The sequence below is a fragment of the Rattus norvegicus genome, chromosome 4 (genome assembly GCF_036323735.1).
Source record: "Rattus norvegicus strain BN/NHsdMcwi chromosome 4, GRCr8, whole genome shotgun sequence".
In the NCBI taxonomy this organism is placed as follows: Eukaryota; Metazoa; Chordata; class Mammalia; order Rodentia; family Muridae; genus Rattus; species Rattus norvegicus.
The window spans coordinates 162,780,415-162,794,589 of NC_086022.1; the positions used below are offsets into that span (position 1 = coordinate 162,780,415).

The window sequence follows — 14,175 nt, forward strand, 5'->3', positions numbered from 1 at the left end:
CTGTCCTGCTTTAAAATGACCTATTTTACAAGATATATATAGTTATTCCCTCTTTGAGCTTTCGTCTTTCCTTTTGTTTCTAAAGATTTATTAACTTTTATTTCATGTGCGTGTGGCTGAGTGTATGTTTGTGTGCCTTGTGCATTGAATCTGGAGCTTAGTGACTGATAGGTTGTCTGTATCTCTGCCCAGTCCTGGGCCGCCATGCCTTTCTGTCATGTGTGGCTTCTCACATAATTGCTAAGGATCCAATCTCAAGTCCCCATGGTTATGGAGCAAGCTCGTTAATCCACTGATGGCCAGCAACGTGCTGGTTTTTCATGCCCAGTAATGATCACTGCCCAGAGCAATATGGCCTGAATGAAACTCAGAATGGAAAATTTCAAAAGGACGAGGGACTGACTCCATTGCGGAGTCTCCTGTCAAGCTTCTGGGAGCCTGGAAATGATAACTGTAACATCATGGCTACACTGTCAGGCCCACTTTGCAGTTCCAAAGACTACATTTCCTTTAGTGAAGGCCAGCTACATCAAATAGCACACCACAGGAGCATGAAGACGTGTCCTGTGAAAGAATGTCTTCTTCGTGAATTTGGCCATCTGATAAATGCTCTCCATAGAGTGGAACATCCACCAGCTTTTTCAAGCTACAACTTTGTGACCCACCAAGGCTACCCATCCACGGGTCTCTTAAGCTGCTGGGCTTCGGTGCTGTTTTGTACAGTCCGTTCTATTCACAGGATTCAAGTCTCTGAGATTTATCCTGGGAATAGAGTCGTCTGCAAATTCCCAGAGGTTTCTTGGTTATTGGAATAACCTGACAGCTTTTTTGCTCATAAGAGCATGTTATGCAAAAGGGTCCTTTAGTCCGACAATCCAGATGTCCTTTCACTGCCATTTGGCATGGGGTATAGCCAGGATCTTAAATATTAGACACCTCTAATAGTCTAGTAGAGTGTTAATGGTATAAGCAACAGGAGATGAGAAAGAACCTCAATTTAAATTATTCTGCCATATCAACACAGTTTTGCCATTGATGCTTTCTGTAATAATATTTTTCATGTCTTCCAGCTCCCAGCACTACTGATTCTGGATCTGTGGGCTCAGAGCAGTATGGTTGACGATGGAAAAAGAACTCAAGAGAGACTCACACACATGCACCCCAGGTTAGCTTCAGACTTACTGGTGTAATAGAGGATTGTCTTGAAATTTCGATCTCCCCGCCACTTCTTCCCAGGGCTGGATTTGTAAGAATACACATCTATGGGGTTGGGGATTTAACTCAGTGGTAGACAGCTTGCCTAGCAAGCTCAAGGCCCTGGGTTTGGTCCCCAGCTCTGAAAAAAAAAATAAAACTTTTTTTAAAAAAAGAATACACATCCATGTCCTGTTTGTGTGTGCCTGGTATCAATCCCAGGCCTCTATTCATGCTAGGTAATCATGTTAGAACTAGATTAAATCCCCAGTCCCTTAGCTCAGCATTTTCAAGTGTATTCTTTAAGAATTATATGCTTGGGTTTGGGGGTTGGGGAGTTGACTTAACAGTTAATATCACTTGTGGCTCTTGCACAGGACCCAGGTTTGGTACCCAGAACCTGGGGACCAGATGGTGGCTACCCATAATTCCAGTTCTAAGGGATCCAGCACCCTCTTCTGACTTCTGAGTGTAGTAGTCATACAAGTGGTACACATACACACACACAGCCAAAACACTTCCAAACAGAAAAGAATGCCACAGATTTTTTTAAATTGTTTGAGAACATTTATATGCATATAGGTCCAAAAACTTTGCTTTCTTCTGGTTTTCTTTATATGTTTCCCAAGCTTATTGACTATTTGCATATTAATTGAAAATTGTCTATTTTTGTGCATTTACTCAGTGAGGGGAAGAAGTTTTTAGGCTTTCATTGAATTTTATGGGCTCTTTATACTTACTATGTAACAAGAGAGATTTTTTTCTAGTCACAATTGCTATGAATTTTGATATTGTTTGCTCTATATTTTCTTTGGATTTTGATTTTCAATTTTCAAGACAAGGTCTCCCTGTATATCTTTTGCTGCCCTAGAACTCTCTGACTTGCCTTCCTCTGCTGGAACTAATGGTGTGCCCCACCACTGCCTGGCTTGGTGCTTGTCTTTCGGTGTACATCACTTTTAAAGTTCTAAACAACACCAACTATACCACTCACTCTTCTTTGTAATTTTTGACATATTTTTCTGCTTCAGAAGCTCTTGTGCCTTTCTCTTTGCAATTTCCTCATTAATTTTAGCTCAAATCTCTCTGCAGTGTGTGGTGTTTTGTATGGACACACATTTATTCTGGTGTTTTCTTGATAACTGATTGGTTTCTTAATTTTTTTTATGATGATCAGCCTTCTTTTCAAATTATAATTCTTTTTTCTTTTTTTAAGAATTATTATGTACAGTGTTCTGTCTGTAGGCCAGCAGAGGGCGCGAGGATCCCATTACAGATGGTTGCTGGGAATTGAACTCAGGACCTCTGGAAGCACAGTAAGTGCGTTCAACCTCTGAGCCATCACTCCAGCCCTATAATTCATTATTTTATGAGCATTGATTTGTGTTTTGCCTGCATGTATGTCTGTGTGAGGGTGTCAGATCCCCTGTAACTAGAGGGACAGACAGCTGTGACATGTGGGTGCTGGGAATTGAACCGATGTCTTTTGGAAAAGCAACCAGTCAGTGATCTAACAGTTGAGCCATCTCTCCAGCCACTCCTCTCCCAATTTGTAGCTTTACTTCTTTTTTGTTTTCAAGTGCTTCTACAATAGAATGCCTGTTTATTGATATGTTGTATTTTTGTCTTGTATTAGATTTTAATTTGTACTTTTTATTGATTACCAGTTGGACATTGAAAACCTTCCTTCTAATATGTTACCCCTCCAAACTCTTCACTTTTCAGGTGCTGACCTGGACTCACACATGGTGAGGGGGTCAGCTCTCCCATCTTCCACCGAACTTCGGTTTTTCAGCCATCTCTCTAGGTCATGTGATCCTCGTTGGAAAAGCACACACATCAAACATTTGAAAATAGACACCACTCATCTTGGGCAACAACACGGTTCAGAAGACCCTCCGGAGGATCTTCTGTCCTCAAGGAATTGATTAGAGACTTCTACTTTCAGAAAAAGCAAGGAGGGCTGATTACGGAAAAAAGATTCCTACAGAGCTGGCAGGCTGAAGGAAATAGAGAACATAGAGTGGAAACTACCCTACTGTAAGGCCCTGGACTCTTGTCTCGTGTACATCTTATTGGAGGTCATCTTAATGGGGTTCTGGGTGTAAATTGGGTCCTCACACTTAGTACTTTGCCAGCTGAGCCATTCCCCCAACTCTGTGCTGTCTTTTCTATACATCCTCAAGCTGCTACAGACAAAAGAGAATTGAGACATTTTTTCTCTCCCTACATCTGGGCATAACTATTAAGAGACTGTTTCCCTTTCCAGTGTCAGTCTAAGTCTGTGGTAGTGGTGAGCAGTGGACTGAGTACCCATTTACCATAATATAGAGTAGATTCATTAACAAGTGCCACTGTGTACATCAATTTGTTTGTCCATCACTACCACTCTACAGCTCAGCTGGACCCTGCCCAACTCAGCTGCCCATATATTCTCCCTCTACAAACCAAGAAAGAGGAGCCCCTGCTCTCTGGAACATTCTAATTCCATTGCAGAGGCTAGGAGCAGAATAACAATCAGGGATGTGTACAATGTATCCAAGGCTTAGGGGTAGTGAGTCATGCCCTCAACATCTGCTTTCAACCCACCCACCCTTAACCACCCCCAACAAACCAGGTTTCATTACTATGCCATAAAAGAAACAGGAGACACCAGATCTCGTGAAATGTGTAAATAACTTTAAACTTTTTTGAGTCAAAATTGCATAAACACAACTATAATATAATTAATAGAAAAGTTAAATACAAACTACCACATGTAAAATAGGTTATTGTAAAACTGGTGGTATCAACCCTAAATACTACACCCCAACTTTCACAGTGGGAATGTTAATCTAATGAAAAACATCTCAAGTTCATCTTAATATACACTAAAATTTTCTAAGAAAAAATTTTAAATTAAGTAGAAATTTTCAAATGAATGATTCAATCCAACCCTAGATGGGGCTTGAGATAAAAAATGGCCATTTGCCATTGTATTTTCTTCAAATCAACTTCCAAATCTAATGTAGTTCTGGGAAAGACTGAGTCTTTAAATGAGCATGATGCTTTTCTTCATAGTCCTGGATGAGCAGGCAGTAGTTGGGCCAAAGTTCTCTACCCTGTACAAGTCAGTCAGTAGAGTATGGTGGTTCAGAACAGCCTAGGTCTGGGCAACCCATTTTCATTTCTTAAACTATTTTCAAGCTTAAAAAAACCAAAATACTAAAAAAAGCTCTACCACTACTCCCAGCTTCAATTTAACAGCATTGAACTCCAGCATTAGCGATGCTAGTGAACAGCTCCAGCTTCTTCCTGCTGGTGTCCCTCCTGACTTACAGCAGGGGATGACAGGAGGAGGGCATTCCTTTCAGGAATAGTTCAAACAAGGACTAGAGGATTGGAAAATGATAATGTCCAAGGATTTCAAGTGAGTTAGGGAAAATAATCATTGGGTAGTTTCAGGAAGGAAAAAAAAGTAAAAATGAAAAAAACAAAAACAAAAAGAAAGAACACTTACCAAACCAAAACGGGAAAAAACAACAAAGAAAATGCCAAAAAAAAAAAAAGGAACAAGAAGCAAAAAATGAATGAATAAATAAAGAAAACTAAAATCTAACCCCCCCCAAAAACCCAAAACTAAAAAACAATGCCAAAAACACACACAAAATACAGAAAAGCAACAACACACAAAACAAAAACAGAAACAAAAAACCAAAAAACAAAAATGGAAAAGAAATCTCGAAAAAAAACAAAAACCCAAACTCAAACACAAAAAACAAATCCACCCAAAAAACCAACACAACAAAAAACAAAACCAAAAACACAAATACAAACAAAAAGAAAAACAAATATGAGACAAAACAAAACCAAAAACACAAACACAAAACCAAAAGCAAAACAACAAAAAACAAAACAATGTAAAACAAAATATAAAATACAGCAAAAAACAAAACAGTAAAAAAACAAAATCACAAGAACGCAAAAACAAAAAACGAAAAACAAAACCAAAAACACAAACAAAAACAAAACAACAAAAAACAAAATCGGAAACACACAAAATAAACCATCAAAAAACAAAACGAAAACCACAAAAAAAAAAAAACAACTAAAAAGCAAAACAAAAACACACAAAAGCAAAACAACATAAAGAAAACCAAATACACAATAACAAAAAACCAAAACAATGAAAAAACAAATTACAAAAAACAAAACAAAACAAAAAACACCAATTCGTTAAGTCAATGCAGCATTAAAATAGTATTTCTTGATTATGTGCTCCTGACTGAGTTGGACAGGGCAGTTTCTAAGCTGGCGGTAGTTATATGCGTTCTAGAGATGGCATTAGGGCAGCAGACCCACACCCCACATTAGGACAATATTGAAGAGAGTGGGCTCCATCCGGTCAGACAGCTCAGTACCTGTTTAAAGTCTCTTCAACTCATCCCACTTGAGGTATATTAGAAACATGGATGGAAACAGACAGGGCGGGAACCATAGCAACCAGGTGGATGCTGTTACAGTAAGTGACTGTGCAGGATTTCCCACACCATCCTCTTCCTGAAGAGGGGCATGTGTTGCTGAGAAAAGGTCACAGGTTGGTCTCTAGAGATGTAATCTGCATATTTGCAGGTGAACATTCCACAGTCGCTCCCATTCAGTTGTTGAGGGATCTCCTGTGAAGTTAAGCTGTACTGCTTCCACTCCACAGGGTCCAGCTCCATGTTCCTTCGGGTCTTGCTCTCATTTTGTAAATATTGGAAGATGGTCTCACAGATATGTTTCCCTGTCTGACCCATTGAATCGAGGTAGATTTCTTAAATCGATTACCACCAGGCTCCAATGGACCCTCTGGTGAATAGGCACCAAGATAAGTTCTTTTTCAAAGAGATTGATTCCTCGGGTCCATCTTTTCACAGAATTGTAACCGCCTTGTTTTAGCTTGGGGTAAAAAAAGTGCTAAAGGCATGAAGAGCAGGGTAGCCTTGGTTTTCATTTCTCTGAACCAGAAGATTTATGTAGAGATTGATGTCTTCATCATTGAGCCACTGACCATTCTTCAAGTTCTGGATATCTCCTTTGGTGATTTGCAGTTTGAATCCGCTACTCAGGATTTCATTTTGGGGTCCTGGACACAATCCCTTCTTAATTTCCTTCTCCATCTCGTGTGTAACTTCTATTTCTCTGTTCTTTTCTTGGTCTGTAAGAGGCTTTTGCTCTGCTACAAGTACTGGCAACTTGTTGGGGAGTAACCTACAGCGGCCACTGGTCAGGATTCTTGCATTCTCTGTTCCCGGCAAGCCAGGCTCCAAGCTGTTCCCCCTTACAGATTTCTCCTCGGCTCACCTCTTCTCTGTCTTGGTGGACCTCTGTAGATGGTTCTCGACTGTGCTCAGCTATTTCTGATCCATGAGGATGCCCTGACATGCCACATTTGTTCTTCAAGGTGTCGTAAAGGTTGGGTGAGGCCTGTGTGGGTAAGGACCTCACAGGATGGCCACATTGAAGCTATTGAAGTGACTTTTCATACTTTTCCTTTCCAGGCTTTGATCTTTTTCCCCCAGGAAAGAATAGCGCCTCTTTCGATCCTTGCCACTATCAGTAAACTTCTTCTCAGTTATAGCCTGCTATGGAGGATACTCTAGGGGTTTCAGCTTTCTTGAACTTTCTTCCAGGGGTATCTGTCCCTGAGCCTTGCCCGGCTGTTCTCTTTGAAACGCTAGGTCTTGATGCTCCTGAGGGGTCTTCTTCAGAGCCTTGCCAGGCTCCTTAAACACCATCTCTGTTCCATCCTGGCATTTCCTTTTTTGACCTTGTCCCAAAGCTTCACACTCGGCCTTTGTCCCACTTTCGTCCAGGTGTTTTCGTTTTCGACCTTTTCCTTTAGCTTGGGGTTTCATCTCAGCCCTTGGCTCTTTAGGGCGCCACATGGAGACCGGCTTGGACTAGTTTTTCGAGGATTCAGACTTTCAAATGTCCAAGGAAAAAGCAACCGTATGCCTGGCTCCGGGTGGGTACTCTTGGGTTGTTTCAGTAGGGGTTCAGGGTCTATTGGGCTCTTCTTTATGCAGTTGATTTGCATGTCAGGGTCAGTCAAAGACGTGTAAATTTGGCAATCAGAAACCTGGTTGGTGAATAGTCAGATGTTGGCAGTTCACCAGGGTCCACTCTGGGAACCTGTGGGGAATTCTAAGAATACTTCCTCACATGTATCCTTCTAGGGGGCTGTCATCAGCTAAATGCCTAAAACTTTGAAATCAGACTGATTGTCCTAGTCAAATCACTAATCAGGCACCAGGTCTAAACCTAGCAGCTACCACTTCGGAGGCAACCTCACAAAATGATACCTAAATCAGGGGGCTGCCCCTAATGACAGTCTTCAGGGGCCATAGCTGGATTTGATATCACCTGAAAGAACGCAAACCAACGTTTTTGGTGGGTGGACGCTCTCCCCTACTCCAACTAGGCCCATGATTTCAAAGCGCTCCCTTCCCCGAGTGGGAAGTTTGAATGAATGATACATAGCTCAGTTCACTTTGGCAGAGCAGAGTTCCCTAAATCACCTCAGCATAATTTAACTGGTCCTGACTAGTACATTTGACTTTTAGGAACCTGCCCCATCATGGTCAATTATAGGAAACAAAATATAAGTGCCCTTCAACATATCTTCTCACAATGGGCTTGCTAATTACAAAGAATACGTATAATTTTACAGTTATAAAACCTCGCAGGTATTAAACTTGAGAAAACTTTTCTCTCTCCTAGATAAAGAACCCAGGACAGAGCAAAGTGCCCATACCACCAAAGTCCTACTTGGTGAACCAATGAGTTTTATTGGGGTTATTTATAGGAATATGGATGAGGTGTTCCTTACAGGAGCAGAAATGACTCAAAGACAGCTGCATCACCAAGGCCCACCCAGCATGGTGACATCTCACTAAAGCTGGAGACCTGGAGCAACTGCACAGCCTGTAGATGTCTTAACAGGCTGGAGAATATCCTTTCCAGGTGCCTCAGTTGCTCTAAACTTCTTCAAGACAGCTGGTCTGAAGTTGGTTCCTTTGAGAGTTTTCTTTGCAGCTCAGCTTGCTTTCACTGACAGGGCAAGAGCCTAGTGAATCTGATCAGATTCAGGGACCAATTTGAGACTTTCTGATTTGCATTCTTACCTGAGGAGCTTCCCTTCAGAGTGAATGAAGGGAGGAAAGGTTCAGTGTTTCATATTAGAGGAAACATGAGAAACAGGTACCAATTCACTAAACCTCACCGTTGTTCACAGGCTCTATTGAGAAAAATACTTCACTACTTCTGATACAATCCTAGCAGTAACCCAAGCCCTGAACTCCTCCCTCAAAAACAGTAAGAAGGACAAATTGGAGCTGGAGTTACAGAGGTGTGTGTTGTCCCTGGCTCCTGGAGTCTGCGCTCCAGCCGCCATGATTAAACCGCAAGCCCTTTAACCACTGCTCCATCTCTGGGCCCTTGAGCAGCTCCTTGATCTACACTCAAAACTGTGGAGAGGTTTTTACAAAAATGTGAGAAAAAGAATTGAAGGATGTATTGTTTGCTTTTTCCACTGAAAATATCAACAAACTGTGCAAGTATATTTATACTAATGTTTTACTGTGAGGGGAAAATGTACTTTTTTTCTGTAAAAGGTTTGAATTTCTTGTGATTATTTCCGCAGGAGTCATTTTGTTTGTACCAGGCTTCTTTCTCTTCTTTCTTATCACACCTCGGAGGGATCTGTTCCCATACCAAGAAGGAAATTTTCATATTACCACATCGGTCTTACATTACCTAACAGGGATTTTTTTTTGTGATCGTGAACTTTATGTTAGAGGATAAATTCATTGTACTAAGCTCATAAAAACAGAATTGTTTTTGCTAGTTTAAGCCATGAGGAAATGAATCTATCTCAAATGTACCCTCTCAGGTAGCCTGAGATGGACCACTTCCTGGTGAGACTGAGCTACTCTTCAAAAGTTGCTGATTTTTGCAAAATATTTCAGTGCCTCAGCTATTCCTACAGAGTGATTGGTCATGAGATTAAACAGGCTAACTGCTAAGTTCTGCTTTTTACAAAACGCCTGCTTGCTTGCATAGCCAAGGTTCCTACCTGCTGGACATATCACAAAACCCAGGTTCAGACAGTTCTTTGGGTTCCTAAAATTGTAACTTTGTAAGTTTTGCCTATGTAATCCCTTAGCTAACAAAACCCTGGGGCCTTCTCAGTCTTCTTATAATAAAAAGCCTCTTATTGACTGAAAGCCAAACTTGAGTCAGAGTGGTGAATCTCTGAAGGAGCCCAGACCCGAAGCACTGTTTCTGTACCTTCCCTTCCATGGTTTAAGCCCTGCAAAACAATGTTTTTAGTTCTTAGAATTACATTCATTGCCTAGCTGTTCCAGTTGGTACCTTGAGTAGCCTCATGAAAAGCACAGCATTTGTCCATTCTTCCTGATGTTCAAAGGGATCTTGTCACCATTTCCACTGTAGGATTTATTAGGTCAATAATTTTTCCTATATTCCTTCTTAGAGAGATTTTATTTTATTTTTTGTTATAATGAATGTTTACATTTTCCAGGCTTTTTATTTGTTTTGTTTTGTTAGGGTTTTTTTTTCTTTTTGTATTTTATTATGTGTTTGCTTTTTTGGTTTCCTTTTTTTTTTTTTTTTTTTTTTTTTGTCTTTTGAGACATCTGCATCATTTTCCTCTTTTAATTTATCAAGGTCAGCTTTGGGTCCTAGGAAAAGCTGGAATGTGCTCATGGTTCTTCTTTCCTTAAGCCATTGCTGGATTTTGTTCTATATTTCATATGTTATTGAATCACATCCACATGTTCATGGCATTTCCCTAATCTTATGATTTTTCTCCTTTTTTGTTTGAGACAGGGTATAGTTATGTAGCTTTTGTTGGCCTCAATTCTGCTGGGCTGCCTAGACTGGATTTGAATTTAAGATTCTCCTCGCTTAGCTTCCGCATTGCCTAGATTATAATCCTTTAACCTACACCCCGCTTTAACTTTTCTGTTTTAATATCAAAGATTCCCAGCCTGGTAAAGTCTCCTGGGGCTGTTTACTTGAAGGGTTTGTAATGATTTGGATCCATGTGTCTGACTTTGTTTCCCTCCTTCAATACGTGTGTGTGTGTATGTGTGTGTGTGTGTGTGTGTGTGTGTGTGTATGTGTGTGTGTGTGTGTGTGCCCACACATAGGAATGAATTCAGAGTCTCACACAGGTTTTCTCAATGAGCTATTCTCCTGAGGAATTCATGTTTCTTGAATGTAGTACAGAATTTGCTAGAAAAATATCCTGGTTTTGGTGTTTTCTTTTGGAGGAAATGCCGTAACTCCAATTCACTCTCTAGTGATGATATATATGCTCCTAACCCCTTGGTTTTCTTTTGGTAGGTTACATTTTCTAAGAATTTGTCAATTTTCTCTAAATTTTCAAATGAATTAACATGTTTGACCAGAGTCCTGATTTCCCAAATTTATTTCAAACTTGATGAGTATTAAATCAATTTAGTGTTAATTATTAAATGTAGAAGATTTTGTAAGATTTTTCAAGTCATCATTAGGCAGGTGTGGTGGTTTGAATAGGTTTGTCCCCCATAGATTTTTGTGTTTGAATGTTTGTCCCAGGGGCAATGTTATTATTAGGAGGTGTGGCCTTGCTGGGGTAGGTGTGGTCTTGGAGGAGGTGTGGCCTTGCTGGGGTAGGTGTGGTCTTGGAGGAGGTGTGGCCTTGCTGGGGTAGGTGGGGTCTTGGAGGAGGTGTTGCCTTGCTGGAGTAGGTGTGGTCTTGGAGGAGGTGTGGCACTGTAGGGGTGAGCTTTGAGGTCTCCTATGTTTGAGCTCCACCCAGTGTCAAATACCAGTCTCTTCCTGGCTGCCTTTGGATCAAGATGTACAGCTCTGTGCTCCTGCAGCACCATGTCTACCTGTACACTGCCATATTGTCTGCCATGATGATAATGGCCTGAACCATTAAACCTGTAAGCCAGCCACAATTAAATGCTGTCCTTTAGTAAGAGTTACCCTGGTCATGGTGTCTCTTCACAGCAGTCAAACCCTAAGGTAACAGATTAGATATTAAATGTTGAAAATGCTAAATTTTATATTTTTCTACCTCTTTTTACATTTTTGTTTGTTTGGATATTTGAGAAAGGATTTGACCTTGTAGTCCGGGCTGGTGTAGAGCTCATCATTGTCCCAGTGCTGGAATTACAGCCCTGAACCACCCTGCCCAGCTGTTTGTTTTAAATAGCCTAAGCTAATTTAATTAAGCTTAGAAGTGATAGTAAACACTGAGAGGACCTGTGAGGTAACTGAGCCATAATCAAAGAGCAATTGAAGGAGATAAGAAAACACAATTGCTTGATACACAAAGTAACAAGGCGTGCAAGCTGAACCCAAGAAAACTAGTCTTTGATTGTTCAAAATAAGTAACTAGACAAAGATCTTTGAGTATTCACCCCCATGCAAAAAATTTCTCTCCATTTAAAACACTGCTGATAATTTGAGGTAACAAAGTGATACAGAGGAGTCAGGCCTGTTGACTTTTGTTTAATTCTCAAGCCAATGAGACCTGCATTGGCAATGGAGTAAGAATTCTTTTTTTTTAAAAAAGAAAAAGGGATTGGAGAGATGGCTCAGTAGGTAAGAGACCTGGCTGTTCTCCCAGATAACTGGGGTTTGATTCTCAGCACCCAACTGTCAGCCTGCAGCTCTTAAAACTCCAGTTTCAAGGGGTCTGCTGCCCTATTCTGGCTTTTGTGGGCACTGCGTGCAGGTACACAGAAATCCATGAAAGCAGAACACCCATACTTAGCATATTACCTTTTGAAATTTGTACAGTTGGAAAGAGTATGTGTAGCAAATCATGGTACTATGTGCCTAGCACACTGAAGATGGAGGCAGGAGAATCATGTAATAGTTGAATTAAGCTAAATTGCAAGATTCTCAAAGAAAAACAAGCAAAAGGGATAATATGTCAAAAGAACTCCTTGGAATTTAATTTTCTCGTGTTCATTTTTTATTGCTATCTTTTAAAAGATTTTTCAACTACTTTTATTCTGGGTGTGTTTTCCTACATACATGCCTGTGCACCATATAATACAATGCCCATGGGTAGAAAAGGGTGACTTGATCCCCTGAAACTGGAGTTAGGAGTGGTTCTGAGTTGCCAAGTAGGTGCTGAGAACTGAACCAGGTTCTCTGCAAGGGCAGCAAGGGCTGTCAGCCTCTGAGCCATCTGTCCAGCCTCCTGTTATCTCTTTCTAAAAGGAAAAAGGAATTTTACAGTAATGACTATGCTGTTAGACTGTAGACCTTTCCCAGGGACAGAAGACTCTTGCATCCCATCCCAAATGTCTCCTTCATTGACAAGAAGAAATCACCAAAGATTATCATCACAGCCTGGGAGTGGAGTCACCTCCGCACTTAGTGACAAGGTCCAGCCCAGTGACTTCACAAACCTCAACTTGCTTAGGTGTCACCTGCCTGTATAAAGTTCCAAAACTGGGCAGGAAGACCTCAGCAATCTAAAAAGTTCCCAGGTCAGGCAATCGCAAGCCCCACCCAGAAGAGGCCAATCTTCCCCAGTGACCACCTGATTCACACAGGCTCTTTCCCACCAGGTAACAAAGCCAGGAATGGCTCTCAGCTCGGTCCTATCACTGCACAGAGGGCACAACAGATGGGCCTTCATCTAAGATCTTAGGACTGCTGTCGGTCCTGGCTCATTTCATTTGCTGATCATTCGTTCCTGTCTTCTAATAGAGAATAGATAGAAAAATTAGTTAGGGGATGGATTCAACGGCAGCTGTTTTCGAGTATGGTTAATAGGATAGACTTTGTGACTTCCAAGAGAAAGCTCTTTGAGGGCAGGGGCTTTGGTTTTCTTCTCAGCAGCATCCTTAGCAGCTAGAGAGAGTAGAGCCTTCCTGAACAATCAGAGACAGCTGTAAAATGTGCCGTGTGTGTGTGTGTGTGTGTGTGTGTCCCTCAAGGGGCAATGAGGGACAGGGGCATAACTTGGGTACCACAGACCACTTCAAGGCCACTTCCAATCCTAGCCTAGCCATAGGATTTGGCAGAGCTCAAACCAGAGAGAATGTTCCTCATGAAGTTTCAACTAGGTACATAAAATCAGAGTGGGGCACATAGCAGAGAGCTGACCAACACAATCCAGAGCCCCTACCCACTACATCCCCAAAGCTATAAGGGAATGTGGTGAGTTGCCTAACCAGAGATCTCAGAAGAAAATATCAAAGCCAGGGAGCACAGCCAGGAATCCCACAGCAGAAAGATGAAGAGAAAGGGCAACTGGGTAGATCACAGCTGGGAGTGGCCCAGGCCAATCGGGAGCAGACATTGGAAGCTTGCTTTAATGTGCTTCCAGAGCCAAGCTGGGGTGTTCGAGTCAAAGTTACAGGGGCCATGGAGACTGGACAGAATGGGATTTCTGGGGTTACTTGCTCCCCAGAGCAGAACCTGGAAAATTAGTATGTGGAGGTAGAAGCAATACAGCCGTCTGCAAAAGGGTTGAGAACCTGGTTAATCAGCCTGAAGCCACGACTCAGTGTCTGCACTGTCACCAAAGACCTGGGATGCACCTGCCTCGGTGTCCCTGGCAGGACTCAGAGCTAGGTTTTAAGAAAGACTGGATAGAAGCCCAGTAATTCCGCACCAAAAAATCCCAGTCTTTGACACAGTCGGGGCTTAAATGTCATCCTTAGTTAAATTGTGAGTTTGATGCCAACCTGAGCTGTGTGAAATCCTGGCTCCAAGCAATGTTACCAAAGGAAAAAGGCAGAATGAAAGCATTATGACAAAGTTCTTATTCCCAGCTTGGCCTTGTGGGTACAAGACAGAAAAAAAAAACACAAAGAAACACCAGTCTTTTCAATATCGTATTTATTTTTATTAACTTGAGTATTTCTTATATACATTTCGAGTGTTATTCCCTTTCCTGGTTTCCGGGCAAACATCCCC

General features: G+C 41.4%; 1 protein-coding gene and 1 pseudogene across 3 annotated transcripts in view; one reads left to right on the forward strand and one right to left on the reverse strand.

Moving 5' to 3' along the window:
* 4930433N12Rikl (RIKEN cDNA 4930433N12 gene like) overlaps positions 1 to 3,542 on the forward strand; it is a 45,270-nt gene extending 41,728 nt beyond the window's left edge. For 2 of the 3 annotated variants that reach the window (XM_063286860.1, XM_063286861.1), the window contains 3 exons: positions 1,071 to 1,165; positions 2,411 to 2,510; positions 2,920 to 3,542. In XM_063286860.1, the coding sequence (XP_063142930.1) occupies positions 1,071 to 1,165; positions 2,411 to 2,510; positions 2,920 to 2,946 (222 nt within the window). In that variant the 3' untranslated portion in view covers positions 2,947 to 3,542. Of the gene's footprint in view, positions 1 to 1,070; positions 1,373 to 2,410; positions 2,511 to 2,919 lie in introns of those variants that run through there. The other variant, XR_005503935.2, reaches the window with a different exon arrangement.
* Positions 3,543 to 5,690: 2,148 nt separating this feature from the next.
* Positions 5,691 to 7,103, reverse strand: Senp2-ps3 (SUMO specific peptidase 2, pseudogene 3; annotated as a pseudogene).
* Between the last annotated feature and the right edge of the window lie 7,072 nt (positions 7,104 to 14,175).